At 42.7% G+C, this 18912-nt stretch overlaps 1 protein-coding gene across 2 annotated transcripts in view; it reads left to right on the top strand.

The window, feature by feature from the left end:
* Positions 1-260: 260 nt before the first annotated feature.
* bmp1 (Bone morphogenetic protein 1) overlaps positions 261-18912 on the top strand; it is a 58406-nt gene continuing 39754 nt past the window's right edge. Inside the window, exons 1-8 of one of the 2 annotated variants that reach the window (XM_014138167.1) lie at positions 261-538; positions 7711-7824; positions 8036-8188; positions 8464-8581; positions 11361-11539; positions 11639-11744; positions 15414-15538; positions 16285-16400. In XM_014138167.1, the coding sequence (XP_013993642.1) occupies positions 400-538; positions 7711-7824; positions 8036-8188; positions 8464-8581; positions 11361-11539; positions 11639-11744; positions 15414-15538; positions 16285-16400 (1050 nt within the window). In that variant the 5' untranslated portion in view covers positions 261-399. The remainder of the gene's footprint in view (positions 539-7710; positions 7825-8035; positions 8189-8463; positions 8582-11360; positions 11540-11638; positions 11745-15413; positions 15539-16284; positions 16401-18912) is intronic. The other variant, NM_001173597.1, reaches the window with a different exon arrangement.

The following is an 18912-nucleotide window of genomic DNA, read 5'->3' as shown; positions in this document are numbered from 1 at the left end:
CTAGGCTATAAACCCCGATGACTAAACCAACATCCTGTATGGGTTCATACATAAAAATAGGCATTTTACAAGTGTAGCTTTCAACAAGATTGCACTACAAAATTGTGTTGATTAAAAAAAGACTGAATTGGCCTGTGTTGGTGACCAGGGTGCAGCTTTGTGTCACGACCTCCAGTGTGCTAAGTTTGTAAGCTTTTCTATGGGATGTTGGCCTGGCGCCCGGGTATGTTAGCGAATCACTGATCTAGAATAAAGACATTGTGGAGAGGCAGCACCGTGTGTATAAACCCGCCCTCAAAAAAAAGATTGCGTTTCCCCAAATCCTCTCTGTCTACCCGCTTTTCCTTTATTTTCTTTCCTTTTAATTTTCCAAAACTCTGCTTTTATTAACTTCAAAATATGACTTTTATGCCGAGCTATTTGTTACTGCTATCAGGTCTCCGCGTTTTACTTACGGTTGATTTGGATGTGGAAACAAGTAACTTCATTGACCTAAGCGCCCCAGAAGTAATCGACTACAAAGATCCCTGCAAAGCTGGTAATGTTATTATGTTTCATATTATATGGGATAATTAATTATAGTTTGCTTTATCTGGATTCCCTTTATAGATAAGACTGCACATTGGGCAAGACCGAAGTGATGGTTGATTTAAAGGGACAGGCAATGAGTTGAACTTGTTTTCACAAGCGCACCGCTCGAAGGTGATGCACATCACTTACATAGTATACCAACAGCGTGTAAAGTTACCGAAATCAATTATGGTAGAAATGATAATAAACTCGAGGCCAAGGCCAACCATATCGGGCATTGTTTCACAGTGGTGGTTTAGTGGTATTGTATGGAACACACAGACAGCTGTCAAATCCAGACTGGGCTGAAAAGCCTTTGTCCATTAATCAATCAAGCATCACTTTGAGCCTTGCTTCAATACAATTCAATGTTCTCTGTTATGTGAAGATCATTTATCCTGTTTTACCTTCTGTAGTCTATGTAGGAGGCTGGAATAGAGCTATGGAAGACTTTTGAATAGAATGGCCATGGAACATTTGAATAGAATGGCCAAGGAACATGTCAAGTGGGGGCATGATGAAACAGATTCAAAACAGAGGATATGGCCATTAGATGAATCTAGGAGTGCAAAACCACATTTGGCACAAAATGTGGTTCGAAAACATATATGTGTGTGTGTGTGTGTGTGTGTGTGTGTGTGTGTGTGTGTGTGTGTGTTATATATATATATATATATATATATATATAAGACATAACATTGTACTTAAGCTACTGTAAATTGGAGGCTGGAATAGCTTTGCAACAGTTTTAAAGAATAGACATGGAACATGTAAATTGGGTGCAAGAGAAGATAGAGTCAAAACAAGGGACAAAGCCTTAAAGGGATATTTTACCTATGACTCTGGGTTTGTTTTGATCGTGTCCAAGCCACCTCTAGGTCAGTGAGATCTGTTTCACACATATTGGCCACCAAGAAGCATGCGTGTCTGGGTTTCGTGCACCAAATGATATACCCGATGACCTCATCCGGTGTTTTGACAGAGTGAATGAGATCTGAAAATTAAAGTAGTCCTGCTTTGTGTTATTTCACAAAGCCTCTATGTTATGATAATCGTTCTATACATTTGTGTCCGTGTATAATTGATATGGTTGTCCTTGTTTGATAGAGCCATTGGACATTTCCAGCGATGTTCCTATCGGCATATTCATTGTTAGATGTACAAGGTGCCACATTTTTTCTCAGCCTCTGAAAGACTACAGCTCAGCGTGGGGCGGTGCTTCCTGCTCTGGCCCTGTCATGCATCGTGCATTTGCTATAAGCAGACTAATACATAGGAAGTCGAAACTTCCTGATTCTACCGGTGAAATTAAAATCTTGTTCTAGCTTGTGGTGAGCACTTTTTTATGTTTATGGCAAAGTCTTGATGTTTTTAATATAGTAATGACTATATACAGTGGCAGAGCTAAGGTGAAATGTCCCTTTAATTGAATCCATCAATTTAAACACACAGGACTTTAGGGTATGTAACAAGGTGCTTCATTTTGGAAAAGGGTCTGCTCAGCCAGACAACTGTTATCCACAATGCTATATGTATCTGTGACCACCTGGGTTATAACTAGGGTTGAATATTTTCCCGGAATTTTACAAATGTTCCATCCCGAGAATAAGTCACTAACCTGCTATTTCCCACCAAAACCGGAAGTGTCATTCAAAAGTATTTAAAGGATATAAATAGCCCTGTGTCTGGATTTGAATAGAGTTTTAATCGAAAATTCAAGCACGAAAATAAAACCTAAAAAGTACAATGATGTAGCTATGCTCTCTTGGGTAAATAAATTAAACAAGCTCCAGTAGGCGAATCTTTTTGAGTGTAAACTGTATTACTGTACTGTATCGTATTATACTGTATTATATGGACTGGAATTAGGCACCTCGTTCAAACCATGATAAAGCAGAGAGAACATTCTGGTGCAGCACCATGTGTCCTACAAAGAATAGCGAATTTGGTAATCATTTTTAAGAATATTTCCCCTAATGTTATTAGCCTGCCTACCTCTTTCTGTAAGAATCGATGCTGATGATGAGAAGCAGGAACGGAGAATGAACATTTAATCAAGCACAGACAAGGAACAGGACAGGAACAGCGTCAGAACAGGGGGAACAAAACAACATGACGACAATAATGCTGAAGCGGGGGACAACCTCAGGAACAGACAGATATAGGGGAGGAAATAAACACAGGTGCGTGAGTCCAGGTAAGTGTAATGAATCGCTGATGCGTGTGACGAGGGGAGCAAGTGTGCGTAATGGTGGTGGCGAGAGTGCGTAATGGTGGTGGCGAGAGTGCGTAATGGTGGTGGCGAGAGTGCGTAATGCAGGGCAGCCTGGCGCCCTCGAGCGCCAAGGAGGGAGAGCGGGAGCATGCGTGACAGTACCCCCCCCCCCCCACTAGGTGGCGCCCACCTGGATGAGCCTGACGGGCCAGCCGAGGCATGGGCGCTGGACCAGCCGGTTGGGACGAGACAGCTTGATGAGCCTGCTGGGACGTGGGAGCCTAATGAGCCTGCTGGGACGTGGGAGCCTGATGAGCCTGCTGGGACGTGGGAGCCTGATGAGCCGGCTGGGACGTGGGAGCCTGATGAGCCGGCTGGGACGTGGGAGCCTGATGAGCCGGCTGAGACGTGGGAGCCTGATGAGCCGGCTGAGGCATAAAAACCTGGCGATCCGGCTGAGGCCTGACGTGGGATGGGCGTCAGGGTCAAGGAAAAATCTTGAGCCAGCTAGGGCGTGGAGAGAAAAAGGCACAGAACGCCAACATCAAAACCTCGTCCCAACTGTAAAGTATGGTGGAGGGAGCATCATGGTTTGGGGCTGCTTTGCTGCCTCAGGGCCTGGACAGCTTGCTATCATCGACGAAAAATGAATTCCCAAGTTTTTCAAGACATTTTGCAGGATAATGTAAGCCTATCTGTCCTCCAATTGAAGCTCGACAGAAGTTGGGTGATGCAACAGGGCAATGACCCAAAACACAAAGTAAATCAACAACAGAATGGCATGAACAGAAGAAAGTATGACTTCCGGAGTGGTCCAATCAGAGTCCTGACCTTAACCTGATTTAAAATGCTGTGGCATGACCTCGAGAGCGGTTCACACCAGACATCCTAAGAATATTGCTGAACTGAAACAGTTTTGTAAAAATTAATGATCCACAATTCCTCCTGGCCGTTGTGCAGGTCTGATCCGCAACTACAGAAAATGTTTGGTTGAGTTTATTGCTGCCAAAGGAGGGTCAACCAGTTATTAAATCCAAGGGTTCACATACTTTTCTCACCCTACACTGTGAATGTTTACATGGTGTGTTCAATAAAGACATGAAAACGTATAATTGTTTGTGTGTTATTAGTTTAAGCAGACTGTGTTTGTCTGTTGTTGTGACTTAGATGAAGATCAGATCAAATTTTATGACCAATGTATGCAGAAATCCAGGTATTTCCAAAGGGTTCACATACATTTTCTTGCCACTGTATATATAGGGCTATAAATCAATCTTGAACAGGATGATCTATTTTGGAAGCAATTTGAATGGAATTGATAGAGAGAGAGAAAGACTGCAAGAGAGTGCTTGCTCTTGCACTCTCTGCAGCTGCAATAAAAAATAAAAAACATATCTACAATAAAAAAATTAGGTGACCCTGAAAGCCAGATAGAGATGTGTAAATTAGACTCACATTCGGTCATTATACTATTGTAGCATAGGCTATACTGCAGCAAATGTAGGTCCACCTGTCACAATAATTTATAATATTTTATTACAATTTATCAGTTTCTCCCAGTTATTTATCCTGGGAAAAGGGAGTGGTTTTAGGCAGTACATATAGGTAAATTTCGTTAACCGCTAACCTAGTTTGAACTCAGGTAATCTGTGGTTGTATTAATCCACTGAGCTTGCTCAGAAAATTTACACTCAGGCAAGGTTACTCATCACGTGAGCGTGGTTCACTGAACCCCCTCCATCATACTTCAATGCCCTTTGGCCTCTTCCTCCTCTTCACAATGACCCCATTAGCTAACAGACTAGACATCAATAGATCAAACTCGGGTCACAGCACCATTGTGATCCACTTCGATGCTTTTTATTTGTATTTAGTAATACATTTGTGGTGCACTGAATAGGCTCCCTCTTCTTGGAGACCCAGTTTACAATTGTGTTCAACTATCTGGTTCCCCACATCTCTCAACTCCCCTCTTTTCTTCCCTTTCCTCTACCTCTTTTATATCATGTTACTCTCATCTTCTCTCCACCCTCCCAACCTTCCCCATATTTACTTTTCCCTCTCCATTCTTTATTTCCTCCTTTGTCCTGTTCCCTTCTTCCCTCTCCCCCCTAATATCATCTCTGTCCTCTTCCTTCTATCCGTCTCTCTGTTGCCTGGAGACCTGAGGTCATTGAGGCCATGACAGAGTAGTCCTCGGTTGGAAGCCGGTGAAATCCCACTGGCTGCAAGGCATGTGCTGAGCACTGTAGGCCTAGGTCTGTAGTCATTTACAGTCACTCTTTGCATGAATGACTTTGCTTCAAAGGCAGGGACAACCAGGGCCTTTTGCCAAAGTACTTAGTTAGGGTTACTTAGACTCAGTATTTGGTGGTTCCCTTCTCCATAATTTACTTTTCTCTTGCCCCATGAAGTGGTGCATCATCACCCATGTACAGATGTAGAGTCTTAATTTGAGCCAGATTGTTATAGCAGGAAAATAATCCTGCAGCAACAGGAAATGTTGATTATTATGTGGATTATAATTAATGGAAATTTTTGTAGGGGTTTATATATTTATACAAACCCCTATAAACCCAATTTCAAAATGGAAATTGCAAACTTCAAAAACCTTTTCAAACCTCAAATACACTACACGTTTTACATTTCCTGAAACTCCAGTGTAGATTTGGCCTTGTATTTTAGGTTATTGTCCTGCTGAAAGGTGAATTTGTCTCCCAGTGTATGTTGGAAAGCAGACTAAACCAGGTCTTCCTCTAGGATTTTGCCTGTACTTATAGCTGTATTTTGTTTCTTTTTATTAAAAAAACATCTCTCTAGTCCTTGCCGATGACAAGCATACCCATAACATGATGCAGCCATCACCATGCTTGAAAATATGAACATTGGCGGAACTTTTTTGGCAGTATAATTTAAGTGCCTTGTTTTAGAATATTTGATTCTGTACAGGCTTCCTTCTTTTCACTCTGTCATTTAGGTTAGTATTGTGGAGTGCTAATTTTCCATGGACCTTATTTGAACATGTCACAGAGTGAGGGTAGCCACAAGGGAAAAGGGAGAAAAAGGCAGAGTGTAGATTAATCCCACTAGACTCATTCCCTCTGGACAGAAGTCAGCAAATTCCCAGGAGACATCTACTTTTCCATATTGCTTGGACTACTTAATTATGAATTCTGAGTATCATATCTGACATTTGCCAATCTATATGTCATGCATCTCACACTTTGTGGCTCTAAAGGTTCGATTTGTCATGGCAGGTTGAATTGAACCTGTTTTCTGATCAATTTCTCTCAACTCACTGTGCTAATTAAGCCTTCCAATTGTTATGCTTTGACAGGTTACTCTAACTGACAAGTAGCAGCCTGTCTGGGTATTCAAAGAGTATGGCCTCTTAGCTCTACATCTGCTCACTGCTGCACACCATCATGCCGATCTATGTGGTAGTATGGGTATTGGAACATGACCATAAGGTTTGTGTGGGGTTGATTAGATTACTGTATGTCATGGGGAAAAAGGGTCCAGATTCAGAAAGCACGTCTATTTCAACCCCTTTATGTACACTGTACAAAAATATAAACACACTATGTAAAGTGTTGTAAAGTGTTTCATGAGCTGAAATGAAAAACAGCTTATTTCTCTCAGGTTTTGTGCACAAATTTGTTCACATCCCTGTTAGTGAGCATTTCTCCTTTGCCAAGATAATCCATCCAGCTGACAGGTGTGGCATATCAAGAAGCTGATTAAACAGCATGATTATTACACAGGTGCACCTTGTGCTGGGGACAATAAAAGGCCACTTTAAAATGTGCAGTTTTGTCACACAACACAATGCCACAGATGTCTCAAGTTTTGAGGGAGAGTGCAATTGACATTCTGACTGCAGGAATGTCAACCAGAGCTGTTGCCAGATAATTACAATTTTATTTCTCTACCATTCTCTACCAATGCCATTTCAGAGAATTTGGCAGTACGTCCAATCGGCCTCATATTCGCAGACCACGTGTAACCACGCAAGGACCTCCACATTTGGCTTCTTCACATGCGGGATCGGTGCTGAGCAGTATTTCTGTCTGTAATAAAGCCATTTTGTGGGGAAAAACTCATTCTGATCGTCTCATTCTCCCCAGTGGGCGGGCCTGGCTGCCAAGTGGGTGGGCCTATGCACTCCAAGGCCGCACCGCTGCACCGCTGGCTGCACCGCTGCCCAGTCATGTGAAATCCATAGATTAGGGTAACTTAATAAAATCGTTTTAATTGTTGCATGTTGTGTTTATATTTTTGTTCAGTATAATTGTGTTCTATTGGGCATCTCTGTTTAAGTATGAATGCACTGTATGTGCGCACACACATGACAGTTAGTGGGTATGTGAGGGTTATTTTGCAATGCATACAGTATGCAGGAGCTGTGTGTGCTTGTCAAACAGTAGGCTAACAGAGCCCTGAGGGCCTCCCATTGGGGGAAAGGGAAGCACCAGTCACACATCAGCTCACACACAGTAGCCAGCAGGCAGGGTGTGGGCCTTATTGCATATCTTCACACATGTCAAAAATGAGGGACCTAAGCAAAACATACCCCAAAGCACTGCAGCAGCTTTGCATGTTGTAGGTGATATACTGTCAGCTGAATTCAAATGCGTACCATGCCGAGTGGCTGTAGATACGTTTATGTTTTTAATATACCAGATTCCCACCTTTACTTCCAGTTTCTCCCAACTACTGTGTAGCTATATATTTCAGTACAAATAAAGGTTTACCAAAAACAGTAGTTGTCTCCCTTTCACTTTTTCCATATCTGTCTTCTTGATTGCCTGTCTAAATAAGTGTCTCTCTAGTTTTGCAAACTTTTTTGCCAACTGTGAATCGCATTAAAAACAATGTTTCAGCTGCAGGATGAATTCTTGGTTGTGTCTGTGTGTCTGCTCTAGCTGCCTTCCTGGGAGACATTGCTTTGGATGAGGAAGACCTGCGTATGTTTAAGGTGGACCGCATTCTGGATGTTATTCAGAGGTCCATCCAGACCTTCAACGACACAGATGCAGGTACAGTACAGGAGCCATGCTGGACATAAGAGGATTCACAATTGGGGTCAATGTAGGGTGTGTTCACATATGACTGCCATCTGAGTTGCAAAACCATGTATGAATTTTAAATGAGGGGTTACATTTGTTTTCTGAAGGGACTGAGTTAAAATTGATTGAATGACCTCAACCCTGCATGGGTTACATATCTGTTTGCATGTGTTTGTTCCAGTGAATGGTTCGTTGTCCAGTGAGAGCAGTAGGAATGACATGTCTCCAGACAGCCATGGGCAGGGCTTTCGCAGGAGGAGGGCTGCCACCTCCAGACCAGAGCGGGTGTGGCCAGATGGGGTCATTCCATATGTAATCAGTGGGAATTTCAGTGGTGAGTTCTGACTAGGAGATAGAGAAATAACTTAAATTGACTTGATTTTCAGATGCTTCATTGATTGTTAACGTCTCTCCATCAGTCTGTATATATCTACAGTATAGCTACATACCATAACTTTGTAGCATTATAGAGAATAAATCATTATTTGTTTGCCTTTGATGTTCAATCATATAAGTTGTCTACTAATGTACGACATCAGTAATTCAATCCACTGAGACTCTCAGTGCAGTCCTTGATTAGGGCACTTGAAGGACCACCCTCCCTTTTAGGCAGCCAGCGAGCGATATTCCGTCAGGCTATGCGTCACTGGGAGAAACACACGTGCGTGACCTTCATTGAGAGGACAACGGAGGAGAGCTACATAGTCTTCACCTACCGGCCGTGCGGGTGAGTGACAGGCCATTGTTGCAATAGATTTTAGACGGGTTAGTTGAGAACGTCACCAAAATGAAGCTCATTCTTCAATGCGGCAGAAGGTTGTGATTCTAGATGGCCAGATAGATAGCAACAATGACAAGAAACTGCGATGTGGGGAATTTTAAGTGACTCGTTTCAGCTAGTTTTATCTTGTTATTTTCACTGATCTAACGTTGATGCTAATTTGGCATAAATTCGCTAGCTAACTAACCAACAACTGTAACGATGTATTTGAGAGGCAAGTTCTCATATGTTTTCAATAAATATTGGAGACGACGTTATTTTTATTTATTTTTTTATTTCACCTTTATTTAACCATGTAGGCTAGTTGAGAACAAGTTCTCATTTACAACTGCGACCTGGCCAAGATAAAGCTCAGCAGTTCGACACACAACAACACAGACTTACACATGAAATAAACAAACATACAGTCAATAATACAGTAGAAAAAAAGTATATATACATTGTGTGCAAATGAGGTAAGATAAGGGAGGTAAGGCAATAAATAGGCCATGGTGGCAAAGTAATTACAATATAGCAATTAAACACTGGAATGGTAGATGTGCAGAAGATGAATGTGCAAGTAGAGATACTGGGGTGCAAAGGAGCAAGATAAATAAATAAATACAGTATGGGGATAAGGTAGTTGGTTGGGCTATTTACAGATGAGCTATGTACAGGTGCAGTGATATGTGAGCTGCTCTGACAGCTGGTGCTTAAAAGCTAGTGAGGGAGATTTGTGTCTCCAGCTTCAGTGATTTTTGCAGTTCGTTCCAGTCATTGGCAGCAGAGAACTGGAAGGAAAGGCGGCCGAAGGAGGAATTGGCTTTGGGGGTGACCAGTGAGATATACCTGCTGGAGTGCGTGCTACGGGTGGGTCCTGCTATGGTGACCAGTGAGCTGAGATAAGGTGGGGCTTTACCTAGCAAAGACTTGTAGATGACCTGGAGCCAGGTCGTTTGGCGACGAGTATGAAGCGAGGGCCAGCCAACGAGAGCGTACAGGTCGCAGTGGTGGGTAGTATATGGGGCTTTGGTGACAAAACAGATGGCCCTGTGATAGATTGCATCCAAATATAGTGTACATGTTGTCAACAACCTAAGCCAACTCTGTCTGTTTTGTCCCATAGTTGCGCCCATAGTTGCGCCCAGTTGCTAAACAACCAACCCGTCTATTAGGATACCAAATCTTTTCTTGTCTCTCCAGGAAAGCTCAATGCACACACCTACTACTTAGAAGTCCTTTATACCCACCTGCTGGTAAATTACAGCTCTCTCCTGATTTTCATCAGTACAGCTCCATCCCACAGAACATTGCCAGTTGCTTCTGGGTTGTGGCCTTCTAAGCTGTCCTTGACACAGAATATATGTTTTTCCTATGCAAAAGAATGCACTTCAGGCAGGAATGCTTCACTGTCATTTTAGCCTATATCTTCAGCGCCTGTGGTTTCAAACCTGGTGATTATCTCCATCAGCAGCAACTACATGCCTCCACATTGACCTTAAACGTTTTCACAATGTCTGCCATTCAGACAGGGTTCATACTTCTCACTGCAGGACTAATTGCCCTTTCTTCTCCCATATTCTTTGCTTAAAACAGATTAGGATTGGCTACAAATGTATAGTCTAGCAGTAACACTCATCCTCGGAACCACATACAGATGCCGGTTTAATCCCTTCATCAGCCCTATGAATTTCTCATTCCGCTGCTCTTTTTCCCTGCTTCTTTGCTCCTGTCATTTCACAAATAAATACAAATATGTAAGGAGTTAGAAATTCTGTTCTCCTTTGAAAAAGAAAGAAAGAAAAGACTGGGAGCAAGGCTGTAAGATAGTTGTTCTACACAGGGGATTTGATTCTAGACAGTGTGTAAGTACACAGTTTTTTTGGCCAGGGCTGACTTGTAAAAGAGTTGTAAATCTCAATGTGACCGCTCGTTAAATAAAGGATAAAAAATAAAGTGTGTGTTGCCTGCATGTGCTGTGCAATTGTTTTCAACCTGTTACTGTATGTGTGTTTTTGAGTGTTTTTGCGCCTCCTATAGCGACGTTTGCTCCAAAACTAGCTGAGATCGTCACAAATTGCATGTGACAAAAAAAGAAAACCTGGAACCTTGCCTCAGAGCAAAGTCTTTGGTCTGTTTCTAAATCTGGGCTTGGTTTTCATGTGTGACTGACCATAGAGCTAGAGCTGTATTGTATTTCTCCAGTTGCAGAGTTTGACCATACTGGGTTATTGAAGTGTGCGGGGTAAACGGTCAAATCCTTCGGCCGCCTTTCCTTCGCCACCATGGCCTATTTATTGCCTTAACTTACCACATTTGCACTCACTGTATATAGACTTTTTGTTTTCTTTTGTTCTACTGTATTATTGACTGTATGTTTGTTTACTCCATGTGTAACTCTGTGTTGTTGTATGGGTCAAATTGCTACGCTTTATCTTGGCCAGGTCGCAGTTGCAAATGAGAACTTGTTCTCAACTAGCCTACCTGGTTAAATAAAGGTGAAATAAAAAATAAATAAAAATAAAAATCAATTTTCATTCAGCCAATTCAGGGGACAAATTAGAGTCAACTTATGAACTGAGAGTACAAATCAATGGGTAGTTTTTCAATTCAATAAATTTAATAACAAGGTATTATGTGTGCTGAATTGACTGAAGTAAATGTTAATCAAGCACAATCTGTGGGAAAAGGCCCACTGTCTCCCAAGCGTATATATCCCCCCGAAAGACTGTGTCTCCCACTGCAGGTGTTGCTCCTACGTGGGCAGGAGGGGCGGAGGTCCCCAGGCCATCTCCATAGGAAAGAATTGTGACAAGTTTGGGATCGTTGTGCATGAACTGGGCCACGTGATCGGCTTCTGGCACGAGCATACACGTCCCGACCGCGATGAGCATGTTAGTATTATCAGAGATAACATCCAGGCAGGTAAGTCTCTCTCTTTCTCTCTGTCTGCCTGCCTGTTTAGTCACATTATTGAATAATACCTGATTTTAGTCTGATCTTGATTCTTCCCATTTGTCCCAGGACAAGAGTATAACTTCCTGAAGATGGAGCCAGGGGAGGTGGACTCTCTTGGGGAAGTGTATGACTTTGACAGCATCATGCATTACGCACGGAATACCTTTTCAAGGTTGGTACAAAGCAACTGATTAATTATAGGCTCTGTTTGGTTCATTAGGTACTGTCTGGTTGGACATTCTACTCCTTAGGATCAACATGTAATGTATTCGGTCCTTCAGTTGAGTATTATTCACACAAGTACTTTGCTTTTCCCCTGACATATTCTAGTCAGGTCAAATAGAAAAGTTATGCAGTAAAGCATCTCCAAAGCATCTGCATATTAGTTGTCTGGTATACAATAAATGAATAGTGCCCTTTATTAAGCTATGTAAATTGATCATATTATCTTCTTTTTTTAATATCCCCCAAGACCCCCCCCTGTGCATGATAAATCCTCTTATTAGTATACGTGTTAGAATAACAATGTCACTGTCAGGAACTGGTTGTCTTCCAGCAAAACTAACACTTTGCACATAGTTATTCTGCAAATAACCACGGGAAGCCATGGGGATTGGGTCCTGAGTGGAATGATTTCACAGAAGACAGACGTCTTTTCATTTCAGTCTCGTGCATGTTGTTACCCTGTTGCTTTTTCTGTGTTTTACTTTTTTACCTCCACCAACACTTTGCAGGCCAGGGTCGTGGAGGCGGGCCAGGGTAAATATAGGGCTGCCAGTTGGGTCTTTGTATGTGACAATCTGGGCTGGAGTGGCCTTGTTCTCTTGCATTCAGGGCTGGGCTCCACAGAGCCCTTTGGCACAGCCTAAAGCCCTCATTCAGAACACTCTGTTTGCACATGCCTGCCATTCAAGGGTGCATCGCCATGGGAACTGGGTGATGGTGAGCTCCCTAACTGGCTGCTGGGGGACAGAAAGGGAGTTCAATAAAGTAATAAAGTGTCAAACAGGAACCCCATGTGAAAATATCTTATTATGGCTTGCGCCTCAGCTGTCCCAACTCATGACTGCTTTTCCAGTGGAAATGGAGTTTACGAAAGTTAAATCAGGAAGGCTGGTCTGAATGATCATTTAACTTCATTCAGTAAGCACAACATAATTAACTTTGTTTCCTTTTCTACGGGCCTAGTGGGAATGAATACAAACGTATCATCATCAGCATAGCGTCTTGTTTCTTCTCCTCTTTCCTAATAGCTATGTGCGGAATGTGATTCACCTATTTACCTTAGCCTACAGATGTAGGATATTAATTTGAGACAGTTTGCTACAGCAGGAAATCCTGCACCAACAGGATATGTGAATTATTATGTGGATGTTAAACCACAGCATTGTTGAATACTTGTTTCTGATTGGCTAGAAGGGCATTCTAGAATGGACATTAAAACCAAATAATGGGACAGTTGGAAAAGATATTGGGACAGTCGGAAAAGATATCGGGACTCCTCGTAATCATGATGCAATATGCACCTACACATGCAGACTGTACTTACAGAATGCTAAATCAACAACCACAGAAACTGAAATAGGATACATTGTAAACACAGGTCCAACGAGGAAAAAATGTAGCTACGTAGCATTGATTTGTTTTTGCAGAGAAATATTTTTTTTTTTAGCATCTGATGACCTAACGAGGTGAGTGATGAACCGGCTGTCGCTATGCTGTCCTCACACATGTTTCTAGTTTACAATGCTATCTCCTCGTAATCAACAGTCATTGTTGACGAGTATCCTGACGAGAAGGCAAACTTTTCTAGCTAATCGGGCATCATCAGCTAATCGTTATGGATGTATCAAAATGAATGTCGATAGGAAACGGTTTAAACAAACGCAAATGCAGCTAATTTGCTGTTATACTGGGTGAAGAGGTTGTGACCGTGTTAGCCATAGTTAGTTGGCTAGCTAGCAAGCAAGGGATAAGAACGTTACCACCAGCATGGCAATGGAACATAAACAATGAACGACTGGGTCGCGTCAATTAAAATCGAACTAATCGAATGAAAAATGAGAAAGCTTATAAAAATGAAAATATCAACCACAACAACAAAAAATGATGCCGGTAAATGTGTGCTTTAGTATTATTTTCTCTGGTATAAGCATGATAAACGCCTCCATTCTGTACATTACCTTGGAAAAGTGAGCTCCACAAAGGATGCTGCGTCGTCTATTATTTCCAAGGTATGTATAGAACAGAGGCGTTTATCCCGCTTATACCACAGTTGTCAGCAGATGTTACAAAGTGCTTATACAGAAACCCAGCCTGCAAGCAATGCAGATGTACTATAGAAGCACGGTGGCTAAGAAAAACTCCATAGAAAGGCAGGAACCTAGGAAGAAACCAGGCTCTGAGGGGTGGATAGTCCTCATATGGCTGTGCCCAGGGGAGATTATGAGAGTACATGGCCACCCGTTCATAGATGACAAGCAGGGTCAGATAATAAGTTGTTTTGGAGGATATAATGAGGATGTAACAGGTCATGTCAGGATTAAGGGGCGAGCGGGCGGGAGAGAGGGAGAGAGGTGTGTGTGTGTCCGGGACAATGTAGCACGTCAGTGTACCATAGCTAAGTGGACTGAGGACGGCCAGGAAGTCCTGAGGCCTGGTCCTAGGACTCAGGTCCTCCGAGAGCGCAATTGGAGAATCAAAGACAGTATACTTAAGTTCACACAGGACACCAGATAAGACAGGAGAATTACACCAGATAGGACAGACTGACCGTAGCTCCCCGGCACATAGACTATTGCAGCATAGATACTGGAGACTGGGTCGGGGGACTCTGTCCAACGATACCCTCGGATGGGGCCAACCAGGCAGGATATAACCCCGCCCACTGCCAAAGCACATACAAATATAGATCAATAGGAGAAAGCCCTGCCTCCAGCTGTTTGCTTAGAAATTCTATGCCTTATCCGGGTAGCTGGAGAGTAGAGCATTGCAGTAGTCTAATCTTGAAGTTACAAAAGCATGGAATAGCTTTTCTGCATCATTTTTTTACAAAAAGTTTCAGATTTTTGCAATGTTACAAAGATGGAGAAAAGCAGCTCTTCAAATATTTTTTCTTTGCGATGACTGTACAACCATCCAGATTATTGTCAGATCAAACAGCAGATATCTTTGTTTATTTGGACGTAGAACTAGCATCTCTGTTTTGTCCGAGTTTAAAAGTAAAACATTTGCAGCCATTTTGGCAATTTTGGGCCTTCACCATGTTTTATCGAAATATACAGCTGCACCAGAGTGAAGTGTTTTTTAAACCTGAAGTTTGCATTCCCTGCTGTGCAGGAAATTTTATCAGCAACAAAGGAGTGATCAAATTAAGATCCTACATCTGTTTAAGCACGGCACAATAATGCACATTCCTCACGCTTGTTGTTTAACCCATGGGTTCACTCTGGCAATTATCACCTTCCTCTCTCTCTCTCAATCAACCAAATCTTGGGATGTATTTGTATGTCAACTTACCCTCATTCTCTTACTTGCTGTTTTTCAGCAACTGTTTTGGGGTTTGATGCCATCACATCATCTGGCGCTGAGGATTCCCCAAACGCTTTAATAAAATGTCATATTGCATTCCGTCTTTGCTGTTCATTCAGTTAAGCCTGTACTCGATTGAACTGTTGTTAAAGATGGTAATATCTAAGATGAATGGTTTTGAATTTCTGCAGTAAAACCAAAGTTTCCTCTTGTCCATTAATACAAGTGAAAACTTCAGTTCTGCAAAGAGAGAATAGGTATAGGTCTCTCTTATTTACCCTCAGTGTTTGTGTTTGTGTCTGAACCACAGAGGCATTTTCTTAGACACCATTCTACCTCGCTATGATGTAAATGGAGTCAGGCCACCCATTGGCCAGAGGACAAGGCTGAGCAAAGGGGACATCACACAAGCTCGCAAACTCTACAAGTGTACAAGTAAGACAAATCTGACTTGGCAGGCCCCCTGACTGCTGGTTCTTTGGCTGTCCCTATAAGAGCACCCTTTTTGGTTCCAGGTAGAACCCTTTTTGGTTCCAGGTAGAACCCTTCCATTTTACCTGGAACCCAAAAGGGTTCTTCAAAGGGTTCTGCTATGGCTACAGCCAAAGAACCCTTTTAGGTTCCAGATAGCACTTTTGTTTCTAAGAGTGTAGTATTCTCACTATGAAATGTCAGAGAGAACATGCTGATAAACCCTGCACAAGGTCTGACTACTACCACCCCTGCCTATTCAAAAGATGACGACTGATGATTACTGTGTTAATTTTTCTGAATCTAAGACAAGACCGTGACGACAAAGCTGTGACATTAGTAGATGAATGGACTTGGGTTGTCATGGTCGAAAGGAGATTGATTGTTTTTTTGTTTCTTTGTTTCCAAAAATTGGAACTCAGTTTATTGTTGTAATCTGGAGAACTCAAGCCCCAGGAATGGCCAACGTTGTTAAAATTCAACAACCAATAAATCAGCAACCATTCAAGTGCTAAGTGTTGTGCCTCCTTTTTGAGGCTAAGGGAAATCTACAGTATGTTGAGACATCCGAAACGAAAGCTTGTCTTTTTGAAACCCAGCGATGTTTTATTTTGAAAACTGCCTTCTTTCTCTATTGTAGCTTATGCCATTCCTGTGGTGTGTTTAGAGTCTGTTAACGTTTTTTTTACCATGTGCTGTTTTGTGGGCAGGGTGTGGGGACAGCCTACAGGACAGTAGTGGAAACTTCTCCTCTCCAGGTTATCCCAATGGATATGCAGCCTATGTCCACTGTATCTGGAGGATCTCTGTCACACCTGGAGAGAAGGTGGGTTGAAAACATCCAAGGGCTAGCTGTCAAACTCTGTCTTGTGGAAATAGTTCACAACTGTGCAGCAAGTTTCTCAGTGAGTTAAATCAGTTCTAGGGTTGCAAAGCTACCGGTAATTTACTAAAGTTACCAGAATCTTCAGTAATTTTGGTAATTGACAGAAAATCTATGGCAATTGATCGTAACGTTGGTCATTTATATTTGAATAACTTAAAAAAAGAGTATTCATCTATTATAAACTCGTATAAAAACGTCCCTTTTTCATGACCCTGTCTTTCAAAGATAATTCGTAAAAATCCAAATAACTTCACAGATCTTCATTGTAAAGGGTTTAAACACTGTTTCCCATGCTTGTTCAATGAACCATAAACAAATAATGAACATGCACCTGTGGAACGGTCGTTAAGACACTAAAAGCTTGCAGACGGTAGGCAATTAAGGTCACAATTATGAAAACATGAAAAATTCTGAAAAACACCAAAAGAATGATGCCCAGGGTCCCTGCTCATCTGCGTGAACGTGCCATAGGCATGCTGCAAGGAGGCATGATGACTGCAGATGTGGCCAGGGCAATAAATTGCAATGTCCGTACTGTGAGTTGCCTAACACAGCACTACAGGGCGACAGGACGGACAGCTGATCGTCCTCGCAGTGGCAGACCATGTGTAACAACACCTGCACAGGATCTGTACATCCGAACATCACACCTGCGGGACAGGTACAGGATGGAAACAACAACTGCCTGAGTTACACCAGGACCGCACAATCCCTCCAACAGTGCTCAGACTGTCCGCAATAGGCTGAGAGAGGCTGGACTGAGGGTTTGTAGGCCTGTTGTAAGGCAGGTCCTCACCAGACATCACCGGCAACAACGTCGCCTATGGGCACAAACCCACCGTCGCTGGACCAGACAGGACTGGCAAAAAGTGCTATTTTCTGACGAGTCGCGGTTTTGTCTCACCAGGGATGATGGTCAGATTCGCTTTTATTGTCGAGGGAATGAGCGTTACACCGAGGCCTGTACTCTGGCGCGATATCGATTTGGAGGTGGAGGGTCCGTCATGGTCTGTGGCGGTGTGTCACAGCATCATCGGACTGAGCTTGTTGTCATTGCAGGTAATCTCAATGCTGTACGTTACAGGGAAGACATCCTCCTCCCTCATGTGGTACCCTTCCTGCAGGCTCATCCTGACATGACCCTCCAGCATGACAATGCCATCAGCCATAACTGCTCATTCTGTGTGTGATTTCCTGCAGGACAGGAATGTCAGTGTTCTGCTATGGCCAGCGAAGAGCCCGGATCTCAATCCCATTGAGCACGTCTGGGACCTGTTGGATCGGAGTGTGAGGGCTAGGGCCATTCCAGCCAGAAATGTCTGGAAACTTGCAGGTGCCTTGATGGAAGAGTGGGGTAACATCTCACAGCAAGAACTGGAAAATCTGGTGTAGTCCATGAAGAGGAGATACACTGCAGTACTTAATGCAGCTGGTGGCCACACCAGATACTGACTGTTACTTTTGATTTTGACCCCCCCTTTGTTCTGGGACACATTATTCCATTTCTGTTAGTCACATGTCTGTGGAACTTGTTCAGTTTATGTCTCAGTTGTTGAATCTTATGTCCATACAAATATTTACACATGTTAAGTTTGCTGAAAAAAAATGCAGTTGACAATGAAAGGACATTTCTTTTTTTGCTGAGTTTTTCTGTGTCCATATAGTGCATTCAGAAAGTATTCAGACCCTTGACTTTTTCCACATTTTGTTCACGTTACAGCCTTACTCGAAAATGTATTAAATTGTTCTATTTCCTCATCAATCTACACACAATACCCCATGATGACAAAGCAAAAACAGGTTTTTAGAAATGTTTGCAAATTTATTTAAAATAAAAAACGTAAATATCAAATGTATATAAGTATTCAGACCCTTTACTCAGTACTTTGTTGAAGCACCTTTGGCAGCTATTATAGCCTCAAGTTTTCTTGGGTATGACGCTACAAGCTTGGTACACCTGTATTCGGGGAGTTTCTCCCATTCTTCTCTGCAGATCCTCTCAAGCTCTGTCAGGTTGGATGGGGAGCGTCACTGCACAGCTATTTTCAGGTCTCTCCAGATATGTTTGATCGGGTTAAAGTTTGGGTTCTGGCTGGGCCACTCAAGGACAGTCAGAGGCTTGTCCTGAAGCCACCCCTGCGTTGTCTTGGCTGTGTGCTTAGCGTCGTTGTCCTGTTGAAAGGTGAACCTTTGTCCCAGTCTGAGGTCCTGAGAGCTCGGGAGCAGGTTTTCATCAGGGATCTCGCTGTACTTTGCTCAGTTCAACTTTCCCTCAAACCTGACTAGTCTCCCAGTCCCTACCGCTGAAAAACATCTCCACAGCATGATGCTGCCACCACCATGCTTCACCGTCGGGATGATGCCAGGTTTCCTCCAGATGTGACGCTTGGCATTCAGGCCAAAGAGTTCAATCTTGGTTTCATCAGACAAGCAAATCTTGTTTCTCATGATC

This window comes from Salmo salar, chromosome ssa13, assembly GCF_905237065.1.
Source record: "Salmo salar chromosome ssa13, Ssal_v3.1, whole genome shotgun sequence".
Lineage (NCBI taxonomy): Eukaryota > Metazoa > Chordata > Actinopteri > Salmoniformes > Salmonidae > Salmo > Salmo salar.
This window is presented reverse-complemented; position numbering and strand designations above follow the sequence as displayed.